This window comes from Triturus cristatus, chromosome 3_2, assembly GCF_964204655.1.
Source record: "Triturus cristatus chromosome 3_2, aTriCri1.1, whole genome shotgun sequence".
NCBI lineage: Eukaryota > Metazoa > Chordata > Amphibia > Caudata > Salamandridae > Triturus > Triturus cristatus.
The window spans coordinates 823737913-823760572 of NC_140584.1; the positions used below are offsets into that span (position 1 = coordinate 823737913).

Sequence of the window (22660 nt, forward strand, 5' to 3'; positions counted from 1 at the left end):
AATCAGCAGGATTGATCAGTTTATTAAAGCCCACTTTAGTAAGGTTTTACTTGCCTCTAGTGTGGGTTTCCACATGCCAGGGTTTTAATACTATGTGAGAAAGTACTTGGTACAGGCCATCCAGCAATAGTAAATGGTCTTTAATACAGTGCTGCATCAAGTTCCTGCAGTTAGTGGATGTAGAGACAGTAAGAAAAGGTACACTGGAGTGTTCCTGTTGGCAGTTGTGTACCACCACCCCATCGCCTCTACAGCTTTTATTTCTTGATTGTCCTGTTCACACATTGTAAGGTAAGCAGGACTGACTGAGCAGATCATACTCACAGTTACTACAACACCTTCAAAATAAAACCAGCAACTCAAAGGCTGGAAGCAAGAAGGCGAGTGCAGGAAAAGCGAAAGTGGTTGCAAGTAGTACTTCAACCATTTGAGAGAATGACCACTTCACGCATGAAGAGTTTCCTCTCAAATGGACAATGTCTTACCAGAGTGCTCTCTCAAATGGACAATGTCTTACCAGAGTGCTCCTACTGCGTGTAGTCCAGGGGCAAATGTTGGATGACATGGCTAATCTTCTCCAATGCACAATTTATAATATGTGCCCTGATGGGGAACTGGTGAACTGGTAACACAGTGGTAACATTAAAAGATGATCTCACTCGCACATGCAACCAACCAGGTTCGCTGTACCCTTAACATTTAGTTGCAGTTGATTATGTTGTTATGAATGGTAGTACAAATGAGAAAAAGTACTCAAGTAAGAAAACTTCCACTTGGTCTTCTGCACACAATTCAGAGCAAATCTAGTGAGGGGTTTCGACCCCAACCAAAGCAGAAACAGAAATTGTGGACATGCATACGTTTACTGCTCAACTGCATCTTTTAATATCACTTGTTGACACAATACATTTGTGTACTTAGCCTACTTAGTATAAATGTTAATGAGAAATGCTTCTTTTCCACCCAATGTGGAATTCTGACATTCTGCAGAGGAGTAATCTGCAGTTTCTCTAAGTCCCACTCAAAGCAGCCATGAAATCATATTAGAACCACCCTCTGAAAGTGACATTTATACCTACTCTTCCCAAAGAGGAGTCAGTCAATCTGATCAATTGCTCTCAGATGAAGACAATTAAGGTGAGCTCTGGTGCCAATCTGATTGGTTGTAGTGTGGTCAATCAGCTTGGTTCCCCTTCAGAGAACCACTCAGTTTTAACAAAAATGCAGTTCTAACCTGCTGGTAGTGACTAGGGCCCTCAGTTTTAATAATAGTGAAGTTCTACCTTTTGCCAGTGTTACTGGACTTAGTGAAGCACTCCTGAGAAAGGCTCCCTGAACAGGGCCATGTGCTATTCCTCATTCAAGAATTCAAAATCAAAATATGCCAAAAGTCAAAGTGCACTGTAAATATCTTGGTAGAAACTATGCTAGAAAGCAAGACTTGAAAAGAGATAAATAATCACTTTACGTCTATGGGTCACTACCCGCATTTACTATGATGTCATCTGAAGCTTCTGCACATACCTACCATGTTAGTTACATTATCTGAACACGCCATCCAGATACGCTCAGCAGTCAGCGGGGTCCTGGTCACTGCAGAGCCTTCCAGTTTCCTTTCTTTCCGTGCAGCATCTATAGCATCCTTGATGGCAAAATAGACGGAGCATCCCAGAAACAAAGATGGCTCCCCCACACCCTACAGGAAGCAATACATTTTTTTTAAAACAGAATCGTAGCAGACCTAATTTATCAAGAGCAGAACCATACAATGCAATCTCTACCCATTTACTAACACTGTCATTCTAAACATGTTTCTATTGTGATATACAACATGAACAAGTCACTTACCTTCGGTAGAGCTCCTTTTAGTGAATACAAAATATAACCACTCTATATTACTATTAATTTAAAATACTCCTCAGCCGCCACACTAGACCCAAAAACCTTCTCAGAGATGCTCTTGCACGTTACTAGGTGGCACCGTGTGGCTCTGTGTGGACTCCATATCAGTGCCACCCCTTTGTGCTGATGTAAGCTTCTTGCTTGATCTTTTCCTCACCCTCAGGCATGGAGCGTGAATCAGTTGTTGATATCAGTACACATGTTCCTAACTTGGGACCATTTTATGTGTTAAATAGATGCCACTCCACAGAACAGAGAGGTGGGAGGGTGATTAGGAATCTGCAGCTGGATAGAATATGCGCTAGGAACATTGTTACCGAAGGCAGGTAACTTATGCTTCTGTTGGACTCTTCTAAACACAGATTCCTCTCCCAAAGCAGTACCTCCCCAAGGTGGATCTGTGGTGTGGGTTCATACCAAAAAGACCTGCAAAACGGAAAGTGTGAAATGTCCTTCCCTGCCGACCTGGTTGTCAAGGAAACAGTGTTTTGTGAACGTGTGCACTGACACTCAGGTCACAGCCTGACATATATTAACAACAGGGACTCCACAAGCCAATCAATCTTAAACCTGATGGAATGAGCTCTCAGACCTTCTGGAGGCTGCTTCATGACGAGTGCATATCAGATATTCATGGAGAGGACTATCCCCCTCAACATGTTTCTCTGCACCACACCTTTCCTTTCTTTGTCCTGGAGAACCCCAGAAAAAGCTGATCATCTACACGATGGTCCTTCGTACGATCAGTGTAAAAGCATAAAGCACTTTTGAGGTCCATCTGATGAAGCCTCTCCTCCTCTTTTCAGAGGCAAAGAACACTGGCAGAGTGGTGGACTGCCCAATGTTAAAGGGAGTCACAACATTTGGTTAGAAGGCTGCCTGACTCCTCAGCATCTGTTTGTCGAGTGAAAGGTGGTCTGGTTCTAAAGGCGTACACTGAGAAATATCAAGACCACGTTAAGGTCCCACAGTGGCATCACAAATAGTGAATTAAAACCTTTTATAACCCGCATGACTTCAGGTGAATTAAATAAGAACGGTTGGTCCAGCAATCATAAAAAGGCTGAAAGGGCAGACAAATAACCATGAAAAGTGCACACTATATGGCCTTGCTGGGCCAAAGACTAATAGAACCATGGAACATCTGACAATTTGGCTTGTAAAGGATCTATCTGGCAGACTTCACACCAGGCCACAAATCTGTCTCAGTGCCCATCGTGCATGAACTTCAGGTGGCAGACTAAATGCAGTTAACTGCTGCAGCTCAGTTTCCAAGCACGTAGGTGTAGAATGTGCAGGCTTGGGTAAAGCACCCTGTCCTGCTGCTGCGACAGGAGATCCTCTTTAAGTGGATATCCGATTAGAGGTCAGATGCTTCTGCCCAGAAGATCCGGGAACCACACTTGCTTGATCATATCCAGAGCCACTAGCAGGACCTTGGCCTAGTCCTTCCTGATCTTTTTCAGAACTTGGGCAGGAGAGGTAAGGGTGGAAAGGTGTACAGGATTCCAATGTTTCATTCCAGCCGGAATGCATTTCCTATCTAGTCTCTTTGCAGAAACACCAATGCGCAATACCTTTAACACTGCGCATTCCTGTCAGTGGTGAAAAGATCAGGCCAAGGATCCCCCTGCTCAGAAGATACCCAGTGCCACCTTAGGATGTAAATGCCATTTCTGATCCAACAGATGCCGTTGACTGAACTTTTTCATTCTGGCATTCAAGGAACCTCCAGGTGGTTCATGATTAGTGAGATAACCTGATGTTCCAGCATGGCACATGGTTTAGAACCCGACGCTGCCCAGCTGGTTGCAATATCACATGGCAGTAGTTGTCAGTGAGAATCTCCACCAGCCTCTACCTTGGCCGAGAGCAAGAAGGCCTTCATTGCCAGATGAATAGCCTGCAGCTCCAATAGACTGATATGGAACCGAGCTTCAGCTGGAGTCCTAGTTCCTCTGCTCTCCACCTCCCCAGATGACCGTTCAAGCCCATGAGTGACATTTGTTGACACCGTGAGTTCTGGTACCAGAAACAAGCATCTTGGGACCGGTTTCGGGGTAACACCCCTCACCAGCCACACTAGCTTGAATCTGGTGGCGAAGCAAGCACGGGACCCACATATGGGCATACCCTTAACACTTAGGGCTACAAATGCAAAAAGAACAGATGATGGACGGAATGCTGAATTAATCAAACATTCACCACCAGTCACAGATCTGGGTTAAATCCATTGTTTTTTTTGCGTGCCACGCCAGGAGATCCAGGACTGAAGTTGAAACATCCGGACCATTGCCCGAATGTCCTGTTCTCACTATAATGGAGGGAATACATTGAATTGCACTATGACCAGTATAGCCCTACTGAAAGCCAATCTTTGTGATCGAATCAGGTGAAACTTCATCTCGTTAATAATGAACACCAACGATGTCAAGAGATTTGCATCTTCTGGAGTTGGTCTGCCATTGATCATGGCAAGCCCACCTTCAACAGCCAGTCGTTGAGATAGGGGAAGACGGGTACCCCTAACCTCCAAAGGTGTGCTGTAGTCACTGCCTTCACTTTGGTCAAAACCCAAGGGGTACTGGTGAGGCTGAAGGGGAGCACTCAGAACTTGAAATGCTTTTGGCTGACCTTTAACCACAGGTAACACCTGTGGGAGTGGTGGACGAGTATGTGAAAATACACGTCCTGAAGATCCAAGGACACCATCCAGTGAAGATACACTTCCTGCAGATCCAAGGACACCATGTAGTCTCCTAGACCCACAGTGATAGGATATGGGCCAAAGTGAGGATTTTGAATTTATTTGTCCTTCCGCAAGAAGGCATTCAGAAGTCAATGGTTCAATATAGGCCAGATGCCTCTGTCCTTTTTCAGCACAAGGCAATAGTCAGACCAACAATCCTCTCCTCTTTCCTAGTCTGGAGCCCTCTTGCTAGCACCATTGGAAAGCAACACTTTTATCACTTGCAGCAGAATGGATAGGTATTCCTTTGAAAGTCGATGGGATGTGGGGAGAAGATGTGATGGAGCAAATAGAAATGGTAGGGCAAAACCGTGCTGAACAATCCATCTGACCCATCTGTCAGATGTGATTGATTGCCTCCCTTGAAGGAAATATTGAATTGTGCCCCCTCGTAGGATGGATGTGTGCTGCTAAGGGCAAAATAAAGTGGCTAACATGAAATTGTTGCAGGTGAAGGGCACTGGGGGAACTAATGCTCCTGGTGACCTGTACAATGTCTACAAGACCCCTGTCCCTAACCTCGAAAGAATTGAGGTAACTGCTGTAGTTATTAGGGCAACTAGCACCAACCCCTTTAAGTAGCCCCTACATTTTTGAACCTGCTGCAGGAACTACTTGGTAGGGTTCAATAGTCCCAGGGAACATGCCAAAACTCTACTGTTCGTGAAAGGCTTGAGGAAATAATCAGTTTTTTCTGAAAAATCCAAACCAAGATAGCCCAATTACTCTGGATTACTTTGCATCCTGTTTGGCACTGTAAAAGGGCAATCAATTTAAGTTCAGCTGCTTCACACTTGTGATTTTCCATATATCTTGTTGGGATGATTACAGAAATACAAGGCAGTAAAACTCCCCCCCAACAGAACAGGGACACCAGCAATATTTTACATCAGCAAGTAAAGAACCAGATCACCACATCCACGGCCTACATGGCCTCCATTTCCGGCAGTCCTGCAGTATCAGTGTATGAGTTCTGATCTACAACATCGAATGTTAGAAGATATGATAACACACAGGGCCCAAAAGTCTTAAGGTTGTGATGCATAAGGCAGTTCCTCTGCATAGGATTCCAGCTGTGCCTTACAATACGCCATATCTGGTTTCCAGTCATCGAATTTGGGAACCCTCCTACCACCCCAGCACGTTGACACCCTTTGTTTTGCATGCAACAGTGCCACAGCTACAATTGTATGATTCACTGCCTGAATAGGCTTCACAAGGCCCAGGAGACAGATTAAGGGCGTGCACCCCACCTCCTCCATCACCATATCTGAGAGGGCCTTGCCACCTCCCTCTAATTCCCATGTACCGAGGGGCATTCCCAGGCTAAGTGCAAAACCCCTGCTGAGGGGTACCGGCAGTGTCGAAAACTTGCATCTTCCCACAAGCCAAATTTGTGTAGTTGGAGTGGGGAGTAGTACAGCTGCTGCACGTATGTAAAATGGATTATTCGTAAATTGCAGTTTGATGTCGCAGCAGAACTCCCAAGCGTCCAGCGCGATCTGCTGCTCTAAAGCCGCATTCCAGTGGTCCAGAGCAGTGGTGGGGTGCTCAGACAATTCACTCTGGGAAGCGTTATGGAGCCTAGTTATAAATTTCTTATGGTCGGCACAAGTGAGGAGTTTCTGCAGGGACCTCAGTGTCCCTGGTTCTTGTGGGAAGGAGGGAAATAGTGTTTTCAGGGCCAGTCGCAGCCTGTGGTATGTGAACTGCAAAAGTGGATTTGTGCCATGCCCGCCCACAAAGTCCTCAAATACCAGAAACGTTCCCTCCTGATATAGGTCTCCCATCGACCCTAAGCTCAACCTGTCCACCTGGGCAAGCACCCCAGGCTCCTGAGTGACCGAGATCGCAGGGTGATGTATTAAAAGTAGAGCTGGCACATATAAAGGGAGCACATAAGCACGAGCAGCTAATGCATGCCAAGCTTGCATAGTGCAATGTGTAGTGTTAATTTCTGTGGTCCGTGTGCCAATATTTATGTGTGTCAGTATAGCTTTGAGGGGGGGCAGGGTGGGCCACGCCACTCTCAATCATAACGTGTGAGGTATATTTCATGGGGTAGTGCCAGTAATGCATAAAGTGCACTTGCGCACACAAGTAATAAAGGTAAAAATCAGGGGCCCCAAACCCTCCTCATCTATATGGGAGCGTGGGCGTCTGCCAGCAAAGCCCAGGCAAGGGTTCTCATGGAGAATTGCAGACTTTTGAAAAAACCTTGGATTAGTGGCATGGGATTGTTCACAAAGATGTATAAAAATCTGGGAAGCACTCCCATCTTCATTATGGCCAGTTATCAGCCAGGGTTAGGGGAAGGTGTATCCAGCGGGATATCTGTTAGTCAAGCCTCGTGATGGCGATGGCATAATTCCGGTGAATGACAGTTTCAGGGTCCCTATATACCCACACCCCCAAGGTATTTAACAGGCTCAGTGCACAACTCGAAGGGGTACTCAAAAGCTAGGGGGTCCGTGCAAGTTGTGATCTGTAATACGGTCGATTTGGACCAATTACTACTCAGTCCAGAGTACATTCATATTTTATGTATTCTCTAATGACCTGCGCCAGGTTAACTTTGGGATCTTGGACATGTCCTCCACATACAGGGCCGCTGCTGCATGTTTCTGCCTTATTATACATGCTAAGGGCTCCAATGCTTGCACAGATAAAATTGGGGACCGCGGGCAGTCCTGTTGCATTCCCCTGTGTATGCCTATCGCCTCTGTGGAAATCCCATTAACCCTGACCATCACCATGGGATTAGTATACAACAGATGGATCCATTGAAGGAACGCCTGAGGCATCACCATGCGGGACATCACCACAAACATATGTGACCATTGTATAGAATTAAAGGCCTTGGCGGCGGCGAGTAGCCCCGCCGCAGCGCAGATGGAGAGATCCAACTGGTAGAGGACCGAAAAAAGTGTGCGCAGATTATGGGCAGTGGACCGGGAGGGCAAAGAGCCTGATTGGTCCGGCAGTACCAGTGAGGGTAGTAGGGGCTGCAGGAGAGTGGCCAGGATCTTGGCAAGTATCTTCACATCTGTGTTAATTTTAATTTTTTTTTTTTTAATGTCTTTTATTGGTTTCATAGAATATGACATGTTACATATGAGTCAATCAGATAGAAACAGTCTCACAGCAACAAAGAACAGAGCTGCACTTAAATCTCATAGCTTTTGACTAATATGGATGACTGTAACTTGCTACACAGTTCATCACTGGAGTCTTCGCATCTTCTAAATATACAATGCGGTACACAATATGGTCATATTGTAAAGTGTCAAGCGATAGTATGAGAGCAGGATTGCCATTTGTATGGGAAGGGAGCGGGTAACCAGGGTCGGTGTCGTCACGTTTACATATGATGGAGTACGTGGTCTTTAGTGAATTTGGACGTTCATTCCGTAACTTCATAGGAGCCTAAACTGGGGGAACAGTTTCTGCTTTCATGTGCAAACATCTGCAAGTACGTTCTCAGGGGCTGCCAGATGTTTTTTTTGTCTCGATGCAGGGGTTTGGAGCGAGGCATATATGTCACTGGTAGTATCCCAGTTAACCACGTCCTGCCTCCAGCGTTTGACTGAGGGGTGGGATGGTGCTCCCCAATGCAGAATTACCTGGCGCTTGGCTAGTAATAACGCGATGGCTGTGTATTGCCGGATTCCCTGCGGCAATGGGAGGACATAGCCTAAAAGGGCTATAAGTGGAGAAGGCTCTATATCGGTTTCTACCATCTGGGATAAGATGTGGAATATCTCCTCCCAATATGACAGTAGAGGTGCACAATTCTAGACTAAATGCACGAAGGCTGCATGGTCTGATGTGCATCTACGACAGTGATGGGGTTTGGCAGGATGGAGTTTGGATAGAAGATGTGCAGTAAAATATGAACGATGCAAATACTTAAAGTGTAATCATTTGTGCCGGTGGTTGTTTGAAACTAGTTTGGTTTGCTGGCGACAGTAAAACCACATTTTGTCAGGCAAAGGGAAACCCAAGTCTCTTTCCCAGGCTGCCCTCGAACCCCTGTCAGTGATGGGCTTCATGTTGGGTGCTGCATGTTAAAGTCTGGATAGCAAATGAGTACTGTCAGGGACCGTGATTACCTCCGATAGTAGGGAAAATCGGGCGGTTCAAGGGGGGCAGTGGGGATCACAGCTTGAAGCACACTATGTAGATTGAATGTATCCATCTGCGTGACGTTGCATTCCTCATGAAGAGAGGACACCAGTGTAATCCAGCCTGACTGAACATATCGCTGATTTGCATTCAGCAGGTATGGAGCATTTTTCGGGTGAGCGTTTCCGTTGTGACAGATTACCATGGATTGTTTGTTATAGGAATGTGTGGTGAACAAAGGTATCCGAAACCAAGATATCGTAGAAGTTTTATCCATGCCCAGCATGTTGTTGCAATTGTTTGAATATCCGGGACATTTCTGCATAGTCCACGTGGTAAGAGTGTTTCTAGCGGATAGGGTTGAACCTGCGAGCTCTCAGGCTTAAGGAACTGAAGCTGTGCGTCAGGATGGTACCAGTGATAAGAGAAATGTACTTGTGCTCCTAAATAGTAAAGGTAGAGATCTGGGACTCCGAATCCTCCATGTTCATAGGGCAATATTAGAGTACTCCAGCCGATCCTGCGGTGTTTCCCCCCCCCCCCCATATCAGTCGAGTAAGTGCGCCTCGGAGGCTATCAAAGACAGCATTAGTGAGCGCAATGGGGATATTTCGGAACAAATATAAGAACTGGGGAAGTACCACCAGGGAAGTACCACCATCTTTATTATTGCGATTCTTCTGGCCATGGACAGAGGGAGTTTTATCCATTTTTAGAATATTTTGTTTAGCCTATCTATCGCGGGCCGTAGTTCAGTCTTATTACTTCATAACTTTGCCAGTGTGGGTAGATACCGAATAACCTAGGGGGATCCGAGCACCATTGGAGGGGGAAGTCCAGAGGAGTCTGAAAAGTCGCATCTGTCATTGGGAATATTTCAGGTATAGACCAAATGATCATGAGACCAGACAATGCTTTAAAGCGAAGCACTTCTCTGAAGACTGGAGAGAGGTTTGACTCAGGATTTCTGAGAAACAGCATAATGTCATCAGCGTCTAGTGATGCTAAAAATGGGCCGTGTTGAAATCTCAACCCTCTTGCCAGGTGACGCTCTTGGAAATGTCGAACAAGGGGATCCATTGCTTTTATGAATAATAGGGGGGATAGGGGACATCCCTGCCTTGTACCTTGGGACTGGAGCAACTGGTCCGTGATGGCACCGTTCACTCTTAAACGCGCTATGGGGGCCGCGTACAATAGGCGAATAAGGTTACAAAAGCATTTAGTGCAACCAGCTCAATGTGGCAAATAGGAACGCCCATTCTAAGGAGTTTAATGCTTTTTCAGCTTCTAATAGGACCGCGGCTGCTGGGAGGTCAGGGTTAATTTGCAATGGTCAGGTGCAAATATAGTACGCAAATTTACTGACTTAGAGTGGTTGGGAACAAAACCTGTCTGTAACAGGGAAATTATTGTGTTAATCAGGAGAGACAATCTGGTGGCCACTACCTTGGCCAAAATTTTATTGTCGTGGTTTAATAAAGATAACGGGGCAGTAGAATGAACAGTATTCTGGTGGTGTAACAGGCATCTATAGGAGGGTTATAACTGATTCTCGCACTGTCTGGGGGAGGACACCTCATGACAGAGCCTCCACATATACCTCAAGTAGGTAAGGGATTAAATCATCTTTATATGACTTATAAAACACACCAGAGAAGATGTCTGGATTCGGGGTGCGTGTGCCGTTAAGGTCATCAATTGCTTGTGCAATCTCCTCACAAGTGATTGGCGCGGCTAAGAACTGTTGTTGTCCCACCTATATCCAAACCATAGCGATTTCTGAGAGATAATCTGCAATGGTACCTGCAGCGGTATTGGATTTAGAGGAGTATAAGTTAGTATAATATTGCATTTAAGTGTGTGTTATATCTTTCGTTGCTGTAATTGTGGTACCATCATCTAGATGGAGGGAGGAGATAATTGTCGCCTGGTATGGGGGACGCAGGGTATTAGCTAATGTGCGGCCGGGCCTCTCCCCTTCTCCATATATTCTTGTGCTGTCGTATTTACTTAAATACTTGACCTTGCGGTGGGCTAGCTCCTGAAACTACTGGATTAACGCAGTCCTTCTCCGTAAGTGCGTGGAGTGGTCTCATGCAAGCATCTCAGAATCAAGTGTTTTTAGTGCTTGTTCCACTTGTTAAGTGTCTGCGGATTGAGCGTAGAACACTATAGTGCTTTGCTATGCACACCCCCTGATGTATGCTTTAAAAGCGTCCAAGCGTGTCAAAAAGTGTTGCACTGTGCCTACGTTGTGCTGGAAATATTCAGTGATTGCATCTCGGACTTCAGTACGGAAGATCTCATCCAGTAAGGCATTCGTAGGGAAAAATCAGGGTGCACATGGTGGTAGGTTGTCTGATATCTGCATCGTGAGTAGCACGGGGGAATGGGCGGACAACGTTCTGGGTAAATGTGAAATATCATTAAGTGCAAGTGTTAGGTTTGGCGTAATGAACCAATGATCTATACGGGAACAAGTACTGTGTGTAGATATTTGAATTGCCATGCACGTGTTAAAAGGTGGAATTGTCTGAGTTCACATAAAGCAAGCAGAGAATGTGGTGTCGTGGAGTGGCCTGGACCTGTTGTATCGATCATCGGATTCAGGGAGAGATTAAAGTCCCCACCCATGAGTATAGTGGAGGAATGTAAGCAGGTAAGGGAGTCTGTGTTTGGTGCATAGATATTAACTAATAGTAGGGGGATGGTACCCAATATGCCTGCAACAACTAAATACCTACCATCGAAATCAGCAACTACTTCACATGTGGTGAATAGTATCGCCTTATGTGTTAGGATGCAGACCCCTCTGGAATATGTGCTATAGTTCGCTAAGAACCGGTTCGTGCCCCAAGTGGAGGTGTACCGAGGTGCTGCACCTGGGGTGCAATGTGTTTCCTGGAGAAAGGCGACCTGTATGCCATGTCTGGACAAATAGGACAGTACCCATCGGCCCTTTCGGGGATTGGATAGCCCCCGCACATTACAGGATATGCATCTTAAGGAGGAGAGGCTAGAAGTCATGTTGGGTGTAGTCATGGACAGTGGGAGTTAGTCAAAGTGGTAGATAAGCATGTGTATTATAGTTGCTAGTCAGAACAAGGCAAGTTATTCGTACAAGATTTGGCATGCACAGTGCATATGTAGTGAGTCCAATAGAGTAAACTAAATAGAATTATGCAAAAAAACAGATAGTATAACACGAAACACCCTGATACCCCCTACCACTTCCAGCAGTATAACAGATACTGCCAGAGAATCCCAAAAAACATGCCCCTATCAGAAAACAAGAAAATATTAATGGAGTCATCCTTGGGGGGAGACAATGCCCAAGAAGAGCACCTATTTGACTATGGGCATGTATATATAAGTAATGGCCTAGCTAGAAAAGAGATCATGACCTTTATCACATCAACACTGTTTCATACATTTAGGAATTACTGCTGCATCGATGTGGGAAAAAAGAAGAGAACATTTCATGTAGCAGTTACCAGTGGGGGGAAAGCTTACCTCCCCGTCAGGGATAATACAACATAATCTGAGTAACTGTCAACCCCCGGTATCAGTCAGGACCATGGCAACATTATATGGTGGATGGGTGGGCAGGAGACAAAGCGGCAGGCGCCTTATTTGTAGGGGCAAGTTCTACATGGTGGCGTTTACAAAATTGGGCAGCTTCATTTGCTGTTTCAAAAATATGTGTCTTGCCACCAAGCTGGACACGAAGCTTCGCCGGATAGAGCATAGAATATTTCACATTGACTGCACGTAGGGTGCGCTTGATTCCTGTAAATTAAAGGCGCGCATCTTGCACGATTGGGGTGTAGTCTGGGTAGAACGTTGGCATCATGCCCTGATATTGTAATGAGCCTTTCTCACGGGCAAGCCGTAGTATTGAATACTGGTCTTGGTAATTAATAAGTTTGGCGATGATCAATCTAGGAGGTGCATCAGGGGCAAGTCGGGCCCGAGGGTTCTGTGGTCCCTCTCAATTACGAATGAAGTGGAGAAGGCCTCTTTGCCAAAGAGTTCAGTGAGTAGGTGTTCCACATACGACCCGTGTTCGTGGACTCAGGGATTCCTGCAATGCGCATGTTATTTCTGTGGGATCTCGCTTCAAAACCTTGACTGCAGTTTGCTTGAGTAATTTTCCAAGTTTGTCAATCTGCTTGGTACTAGTAGAATGTGTGACTTTGATGTCCGAGAGTCATTGTTCTGCAGTGGAGATATGCGCTTCTTGTTGGTCAGGGCGTTCATGCATACCTTTCAGTTTTGACGCTATGCCATTGAGTTGAACATCAACTGCACTGAATATGGCTATTAATTCAGGAAGAATGGCTGCAGTTCCCTCCGGCATCGTGGTGCCCTTATCTCTGGATCCCTGGCCTTCACCACCACGCAGTTCATCTCCACCACGCCTAGGGGTTTTAGAGGAGTCAAATGACAATGGGCGCTGGCAGGGATCAGTGCGCCCCATTGTGACAAGTGGGTGACTAGGGGAGAGATAATGAAATGCCCAGTTAGGGGCCAGAAGCACAGAAGCACTGTATTAGGCTGAAAAGACCCCCTCCATGACGAGATCGTCCCACAGTCAATGTGTAGTGGTGGCACGGCTGAGTCGCGGCGCTAGATGTATCAGTGGTGCTGCAGTGTCCACATTCCTCCATCCAGCACGGCGCAGCCTTGAGCTGACTGATGTGTATCTATTTAATACCATGGGTTTCATGTAGGAGCAGTATCTGGAAGCGACCGTGCCGCTGGTCAGGGATCCTTACTTACAGTCCAAGGAGGGAGTGTGGTCTGGAGTGGTGCCTCTGAATGCTGGAGGCTCTCCTCCTGTCACGAGGTGTGCTGGGATAGTGCAGTGCATGCATTTAATGTTGCTGTGCCGGTGTGTGCATTCTGCAAAGCAGGCAATCCGCCAGATAGCTCCAGGCAAGTGTCAAGAGAGAGAGCAGATGCCCACCGCCAGCTGTAAGCTTATTGTGAACTCACCCAGAGGCCTGGAGAATGATCCCAGTCTCAGGGAGACGTCTGCAATGCCGCGAGCCCTCCATCGTGACGAATAGGCTGCCAGGGTGCGGCCACCGAGCAAAGCAGAGACCCGCCCTCAGGCTCAAGCTACCGCCGCCGGCAGCCGCATCAGTGCTCCAATCGGTGACATTAGGCCCGCGTCTGGAAGTTCCCTAATGGCTTAGGATGATGTCCCTTGGTTTAATAGCTCTTGGTGGGCTATTGCTGGTGCATACTTCGGAGCTTCAGGTTCAAGCAGCCATTTTGGTCCTCGGCCTGGCCACGCGCCCCATCTGTGTTTATTAATGAGAGTGGGCGATATGAGTCACATTTTTCAATCGGCTTCCTGGGCTTGGGAAGTGTTTTTAGCAATGCTTCCCGCAGTGTCTGTGGCAGGGTACCTTTGTTGTACTCCTCTTGGAGTAAACCGAGGAGATGTGGTACTAACAGTTCTGCATACATTCTGTAAAATTCACTGGGGAGTCCGTCCCTACCCGGAGCCTTCCTGCTTGTTAGTGTATGCATTGCGTCTCTTATTTCCTCATCTGTTATGGGCTGAGTTAAAAATTCCCTTTGCCCAGGGGACAGCCAGACAAGAGCAATATTGTAAGTATAGTGTTGCTTCCCTCTCGGAGGCAGAGGTAGGAGCACTGTATAATTGGGTATAAACGTTTACAAATGCCCTCATAATGGAGGGGGTATCGTAGTGCGTGCAGCCCTCAGAATCGGCAATTTTCATCAACTGTGTGTGACCTCTAAACCCTTTTATCTTTGCCACCAGGTTCCGACCTGGACTATTGCACTCCCTATATATCTGTGCCTCCCATCTCTCAGATATATAACGTATTTCTTGGTCTGCAGTGTCATTGTATTCTGTGATGTGTGGCTGGATGTCAGCTAGCGTCCGGGGGTCCGGCTTAGTTTGGTACTCCCTCTCTGGTACCCACAAGGTGGTGTCCAAAGCACTAAGTCGAGCACGGATTGACTTTAGCACTCCCGATTGGAGCCCAATGCAGACACCCCTAATGGCAACCTTGAAGGCCTCCCACAACGTACCCTTCTCCTCAACCGTATTCTCATTGGTGGCAAAAAAAAATAAGATTTCAGCTTGGATCCAATCCCGGAACACCGCGTCCAGTAGTGCCGATGTCCGCAACCTCCATTGAAACTGGTGAGGCGTGTGTGTAGGGATCACTACAGACATGAATAACGGAGAGTGATCTAATAGTGTTTGCGGCAACTGCCGAGTCTCGTCTATCCATGTACAAAATTATTTTGTGACTAACCAGTAATCTAGCCACAACCACATATTGTGGACATATGAAGTGAACATGCCCTCTTTCGTGTTGTGGTGCCGCACCCCCAGGAATCCAGCAGGCCATACTCTTTCATACCCTCCCTTATTATTCAGCTAGAGCTCTTAATGTGCTTGTCCGCAGTGGCAGATCTATCCATATCCGATTCGAGCTAGACATTGAAGTGCCCTTTCCCATATAACTGCCATCGGTGGCAATTCCCAGCAGCTTACTCCAAAGTGCCTCAAAGAAGGCGGCGTCATCTACATTAGGTCCATATATACTTATTAGTGTGACTATTGTGCCACCTAGGTTACCCCGTACTAGCACATATCTACCATGATCATCTACCTCAGAGTGTGTCAGAAAAAAGGGCGTCCCTTTCTTGACCAGGACACCTCTAGAGTATGACGAGCACGAGGATGCTATGCGCACGTCGCCGATTTGGTCCCTACACTTCTGGCTGCCTGCGTGGTGAGGTGCGTCTCTTGCAAGAATGCGATGTGTATGGTCTGTCGTTCCAGATAAGCAAGGACTTGCCGGACTTTCTTGGGGTTATTTAACCACCGCACATTCGATGTGAGAAAGTTAAATCATCCTATGGACTGGGCCATTGTGGGTTGCGGGGTAATCTGTTGCATTGTGTGTGGTTCTACACTGGCGATGTAGTGACAGGTCGTAGTACTCAGTAATGTCATATGAAGCTGGAATACAATAAAACACACCAACATTCCAACCCCCTCCCACCGTACCTTTGCTAAAGCCATCCCTAGTAATTGAAACTAAGAACCCCAAACTGATAAACTGCATAGTGAATAATCGTTGCAAAGAGAAACAAAAACCCAGGTTGAAAACCATGTGGGGATCACCCTCACGGGGGTAGCTAGAGGCCGGAAACCCTCCAGATATACTGAGGTGGCCAGGCGTTACTTCAGGAGCTTAGGATAACAAGAGTGTATTCTCAGTGGAGTACCGCCTAAGTGCTACGGGGCTCGTCAGCATTCCCCTGCCAGTTACATGGGTCCAAAAAATTTTAAAATGGGAAAAGAAAGAAAAGACAAAAAGGAAGGGGGGAATGTATGCCTTGGTCAGATGAGGCAATTGTTCGCCCAAACGAGGCATGAGAACTAGAATGCAGCAAAGGTAAAACAATATCACCCTGCACATTGGATCAGTCCCCAGAAGGCATCCATATGAATCAGTCCGGAGTAGGACTCTCCCGGGAGTAGCAAGAGGGTTGTCGCTTCATCAGTCCTCTAGAATGGAACCCAGCCTTGGGAGAGTTGCGGTTGGATCTCGTGATGGTTTTGACAAAGTCCAAGGACGCTTTTGGTGTGGTAAAAAGCTTCTGCGTTCCCGCATGCTCTATGCAGAGGCGGGCAGGGTATAACATTACATATGCTGCACCAGCCTCCTGAAGTTTCTTCTTCGCTGGTAGGTATTACCATCGAGCAGACTGCACAGCCGCCGTAAAACCTGAGGAGAAGTCGAGGCGGTTGCCTTGGTATTGGACGTTTCCTTTTTCTCTAGCTAAGTATAGAATTGTGTCACGATCTTGGTAGTTGAGTAGTTTCGCGATTAATGGCTGTGGTGGAGCACCAGGGGGCGGATGCTTTTGTAGGGTTCTGTGTGCCCTCTCTACGATTAGTACAGGGGACAGGTGCTCAGAGCCAAAGATCATTGTCTCTATGTAGCTCTCCGGCTGGCCGTTATGCGGATGTTGCGGCGGCATGACCGGGCCTCTAAGTCTTCATCTTTGGACTGCATCAGCTCCAGCACCTTGTCCATATTTATCTCTTTTGCGGACATCACATGCACTTCATCCTCGGCAGACGATTTGCACTGTTCTGCTGTGTTTGGGAGGCATGTTTGTCTAACTTGGATGCCATAGTGTCCATTCCGAGACTAAGGGCATCTATTTTACCATCGATAGATTGCAGATTGTTTTGCAATGTGGCCTCCAACGTAGTGGTAGCCTGGGTTGGCTGAACTTGCACAGAGTCCGAGTGAGCACGTTGCTGTACTCCAAGTGTGTGTCGCGATTCGAATGTGAGCCAAGTTTGTTGCATGTCCCTTTTCCCCATAGTGGGTGTGTCTGTGGGTACTGCCAACAGCACTCTGGAAATACCCCCAGCTGCTCGTCACTTACAGGCTTGGTAGCAGGAAGAAGCCTAACCTGCGTCTTCGAGCGACACTGGAACCAGGTCCTAGGCGTAGGTATGCTGATAATGGGGCCAGGCTCTGGCACACAGTAAGTCCTTGCCACCTTTCACTTGCCTCCAGTACCCCTACAGGCAGTCAATGAAGCTGCAGGTAGTCGCCATGTCACATTCGAAGGCTCCATTCCAGTCCGGCCCCTATGAGTCGAGCAAGGTCGGGGTCAGAGCCCCACGTGGGCCCCTGTCAGCAGCAGCACCTCTGTTGGTCTTTTGTTTCCCCCTCGCTGTGGGTTGGAGGTCACCAGGAACAGACTTGTTCACTTCCAGCAGGGGCAGCGTCCAGAAGGCACACCACAGCAGAGCACCGGCACAGCCGTACTGTAGGGTGCCACAGGCCAAGTCACCCATCTAGGCAGGAGCAGGCAATACCCTCCCACTGGCCATCCGTCTCGGCGTCCAGCCCAGGCCCTGGACAGTCAACCTATCATGGCCTGGCAGCCCCAGATAAGGCAGTCCGTGTCCGGGCACCCGGCGCAGGCCAGATCCCCCGCCTGCGGCACCCCAATCCCTGGCATGGGGTCCCCAGGCACGAGACGCAGTGGAGCGTGGCCAACACCCTGGAGCCGATGCGCCTGGGGACCCATTAGCATCCGCGGCAGGCCGCCCGCCCGCATCTTGTCAAGAATAGTGCCTGCGCCTTATTTTCTGCGATCGGAGATGCATGTGTTATATCAATGCCATACTCAACTGTACATACATGGATGGCTGCTTTCCATGAGGATATAATTAGGATTATTTAGCCTGGCCGGCAGAGATACACTAATGTGCAGTCATCTTGCCGTGGGCTCTCTGGTGCCCCCCTGCTTCACACTTGTGCTTGCTTGAGTGCTTGCTCACTAGACTGTGGATTCTTAGCTTCTCCAGATCCTGCATTGTTATCATTTTTGGCTTTTCGCCTTTCTGCTTGGTCTGGACATCTTGAAGTTTTTCTGGTCTCCATTTTTCCCATTCCTGATGGATATTATCTTCTTTAGCAATTCTAGACACATTTTCATTCTGGCTTCTCAGTTTCTTTCTGAGTATAGTAGGCTTTACCTACACACTAAGAATACCCTACACCCAGCACCAATAAGACGTACTCTTCACAGATATGCTCTTTGATGGCTCATGCCTTTTTGTTGAAAAAAACGATTGTGCTGATTGTTCCCCCAAGCGTTTCAAGGCTCTTTGGACACAGGGACTTCCATAATTTTGAGATGTACTGAGGACCATGATCAACAAGCATTTGCAATGCAATAGGTCTCGCTTTTACGCGAGTTTGAGCTATTGGCATTGTAAATAACAATGCCTTTTATTTATGTTTTAAAAACAGAAACAAAAATAAAAGGCATTGTCATTTACAATGTCAATAGCTCATACTCACGTAAATGCGAGACCTATTGCATTGCAAATGCTTGTTGAAAAGGCATGTCAAACAATGGTCTCATTTTTTGTCTAGATGCACAACAGAGGTAGGTGCAACATGCAGTCGATCCAACAAGGTAGTGTAGCAAATACACATTCTCCCAAGAAGGGAGGCATGGATGGGCAATGAATGGGTAGGTCATGAGCCCCCATAAAAATTCATAGTTGTAGAAGGATGAGGAATCTCCCACAATATGGTATGATTGAATATGGGTATAGAGTCCCCCACATAATCATTGCTTGGGGAGGAGTTCTGAGCCCAAAATAGCTTTTTTGGTTTGGGAGCGGTCTGCCAGCAACATGGCAGCCTTAAGGATGAGTAGCAAACTCTATGCAATATGGTGGTTCAAAGAGAGGCACAAACTCAAGGTATCCTCTGAGGGTAAACATCTACAGGAAGGGTTAAGCCCCAGGGAACAGGGATATTTTCCAGATAATTTGGGTTATTCTGCAAAAAAGGCAAAGCCACTTGTAAACATGATGGTGGCGAAGTCATTTTATGGATAGTGGCTGCGTATTCTCTATCCATATTCTACATTTAAAATAAATGATGGGGTTCTGCAGAGCCATGCACTCACAATTGGCCAAAAAATGCTCTAAAGGAATCCCTGCGTGCGAAAGGCAATTTCTGGGGAAATGGGAGCTGACAAATGCCCGACTTTGCTATAAATAGCGCGAGGGCTTTTTCATCGTGATTGCAGGATTCATGTTGCGTTGATGATGGGAAAAAAGCTTTCCATCGCCACAGCACAAAACATTTTGTGCACAGTAAACAGTTCCAAAGTAGAAGTTTACGTCCTCCTGGCTAGCATTCAGTCACTAAAGACCTCCTATAAAAAGCTGATTAAAATGAAATATAGCGCCGCAAAAGCAGGCAAAGCAGGAACGTGCACTCATTGGCCAAATGTATCTTTTTAATATGCACACGTGGCAGCTGCTGAAACGAATCAAACGTTTGGGGCAAGCTGTGTATACATTTTTCCGATAGTTGTTTTCACTTCACTATTTTGCTGCACGAGATTTGTTTCCTCTGCTCTGCGTCCGGGCGCTGCCTGTCGTATCGACGAAGTTCCTGCGAACAATAACGGGATCGCTTTAATCACATATTCCCGGAGATTTATTGCGTGATGTTTAAATGGTGGCTGAGCTCGCAGACTTGAAATGTCAGCGAGCCTGTGGTAAATGGCTGCTAGCGATGGCCCTCCATCTTGTTACGTAGCCGAGAGTGTTTTTAGTGTACACCTGAAGGTGATGAATTCCCACCATCTCCGCTTTCTGCGCTTCAGTAATTACACTGGAAAAAAACAAGAATGAAATTAAAACCAGCGCGGCGCTCGTAAAACGGGCGCAGCGCTGCTAAAGTATATCCACAATATTACAAGCTCCACAGGATTTACTGCCAGCCACATCATGAGAGCTGCCTGGGCACAAACGTACTTATTTTGCCAAGTCTCGGCTCCCATAGAAGTTGCAAACGGACTGAATGCGCAGCATTAGTTACCATATCAATAACTAAAAAGTGCAAGTTTCAGCTATGCTTCGTTGAACAGCCTTTTACTACAAGCACCCTTGGTGCCAGTGAGACCCGTGTGCAGCCGGTGCCTTTATTTCAGCAGCGGATGCGGGCGGGTGCATCGATCCGCTCCCAGTTTACATTTAGCTCATTATCATGTCCCGCCGCAGCGCCCGGAGATAAAACGGCGTGGGGAAAATGGATTTCGCGTCCATCAGGCCCGCGCTGTCGTTATTGGCCGTGTGTGTGGGAGAGGGCCCTATGCTGTTACCAGGCGAGGCAGCCAGTGGGAGGGGGGAGGGTAGGTCTGCGGGCGGAGGGAGCTCTGCAGCTGCCTGGGGCTGCATGTGAGGTGCGTCTGAAGTTATTGCACGCTGCTTTACCTACGCACACCGGCCTACCCGCAACGTCTCTTACCACACACTGACCTCCACGCAGTGGTATGATGTTACAGCACACCGACCTCCACGCACCGCGCACACACGCTGGGGAAGCGCTTACAGACCGGGAGCTGGAAACGACGGAACACCGGCCAGGAAGAGAGCACGGGGAGATGGCGCTTTAAAGTTGAAAGCACGGCGCTTAGGAAATGGGCGCCACGTGTGAAGTTAATTAAAACAAGCCCGGCGGAGCGTGGCGCGCGCGCGCTTGGGGCGGGGGAGCAAACCCTTTGAAGTGCTCCCAAAAAGCGGAGTGCATGGCGGCACCAAGCGCGTGATTGTGCGCGTGCTAGCAATGCAATCCGCTTTTTGGGAGCACTTGCTTCGCGATCGCTTACACGGTAGCAAGGCGAGACCTAAAAATGATTTTCAAAGGCAATCTATGAAATCAAAATATGTTAAAGTAGAAAATCTCTGCCATATCTGACTCAGTTGGCAATTATGAAAGACTAAATAAGTGAGCCATTTTAGTATATGAATCTACAATAGCCATAGTTGTGGTATAGTTCTCAGATGGAGGCAAACCCACTATGAAGTCAGTCGAAGTAATTTCCCAAGGGTTAGAGGGAACTTTGGGCGTCAATAATAATCCTGCTTTTCTTTGTGTTTCAGATATATTTTGAGCGCAGACCTCGCAGGAGTTGATAAATCTTGGGACATCGCAGTGAAGGGAAGGTCACCAGAACTTCCTTCTGATTAATTCTTCAGTGACTCTTTGACCTCTGTGTCCAGAGATTAAGGCATCATGGCATAGTTAAAGTATAAGTCTTTGTGAATGTTCAAAAATCAAACCATTTGTATTCTTTTTCTGGAAACAAGGAAAATGCCTTTTCTAGGTTGTGGAGATTAAATTGCTAAACTTCTTGATTCACTGACTCAAGAACTATAGAGGTAGTTACAGAAATAAATGAATGATTATCTCAACTATTCCGACATTCAGTCTGTTGAAGCACTTTTGGGTTTCTGTGGCCGTTGCAGACAGTTACCTGAAATTTAGCTCCAAGTAAAAAGTGCCTCCTTTCAATAAAGGCTGTCTTTCAGGGCTTAATTTGTAATAGAATACGTGCAAGTGCCGAAAGCTCTACTCAGAACCCTGCAGCTGGTGCAATTAAATGTTGGTGTGCCAAATAACAAGGCTTCAGGGACCACTTTCATTGGGGGAACACGACTGGTAGGTGTAGCAGTGTGCGACCAATCTGGTTTAACTTTATATTCAGGCTCCCTTGAGCCGGTGGAGTCGACGGACTCATGGTTACGCACCTGCGCGCTACGAGAGGTACTAGACCTGATAACGATTTTAGCAGCTTACACAGCAACCCCACACATTTTCCTACTCCCTGCTGACGAGAGGCAACTACCTCGAAACACGTGTCCAGGGATGGCACACGCCACGCATACTTGCATTCATACTCGAGCATAGGTGTATCCGCCGACGCTGACCTTCAGGGACCACTTTCATTGGGGGAACACGACTGGTAGGTGTAGCAGTGTGCGACCAATCTGGTTTAACTTTATATTCAGGCTCCCTTGAGCCGGTGGAGTCGACGGACTCATGGTTACGCACCTGCGCGCTACGAGAGGTACTAGACCTGATAACGATTTTAGCAGCTTACACAGCAACCCCACACATTTTCCTACTCCCTGCTGACGAGAGGCAACTACCTCGAAACACGTGTCCAGGGATGGCACACGCCACGCATACTTGCATTCATACTCGAGCATAGGTGTATCCGCCGACGCTGACCTTCAGGGACCACTTTCATTGGGGGAACACGACTGGTAGGTGTAGCAGTGTGCGACCAATCTGGTTTAACTTTATATTCAGGCTCCCTTGAGCCGGTGGAGTCGACGGACTCATGGTTACGCACCTGCGCGCTACGAGAGGTACTAGACCTGATAACGATTTTAGCAGCTTACACAGCAACCCCACACATTTTCCTACTCCCTGCTGACGAGAGGCAACTACCTCGAAACACGTGTCCAGGGATGGCACA

At 47.2% G+C, this 22660-nt stretch overlaps 1 protein-coding gene across 2 annotated transcripts in view; it reads right to left on the minus strand.

Moving 5' to 3' along the window:
- The window catches only part of AOX1 (aldehyde oxidase 1), a 542538-nt gene that overhangs the window by 3514 nt on the left and 516364 nt on the right, over positions 1 to 22660 (minus strand). Inside the window, exon 34 of one of the 2 annotated variants that reach the window (XM_085649034.1) lies at positions 1529 to 1696. In XM_085649034.1, the coding sequence (XP_085505160.1) occupies positions 1529 to 1696 (168 nt within the window). Of the gene's footprint in view, positions 1 to 1524; positions 1697 to 22660 lie in introns of both variants that reach the window. The other variant, XM_085649035.1, reaches the window with a different exon arrangement.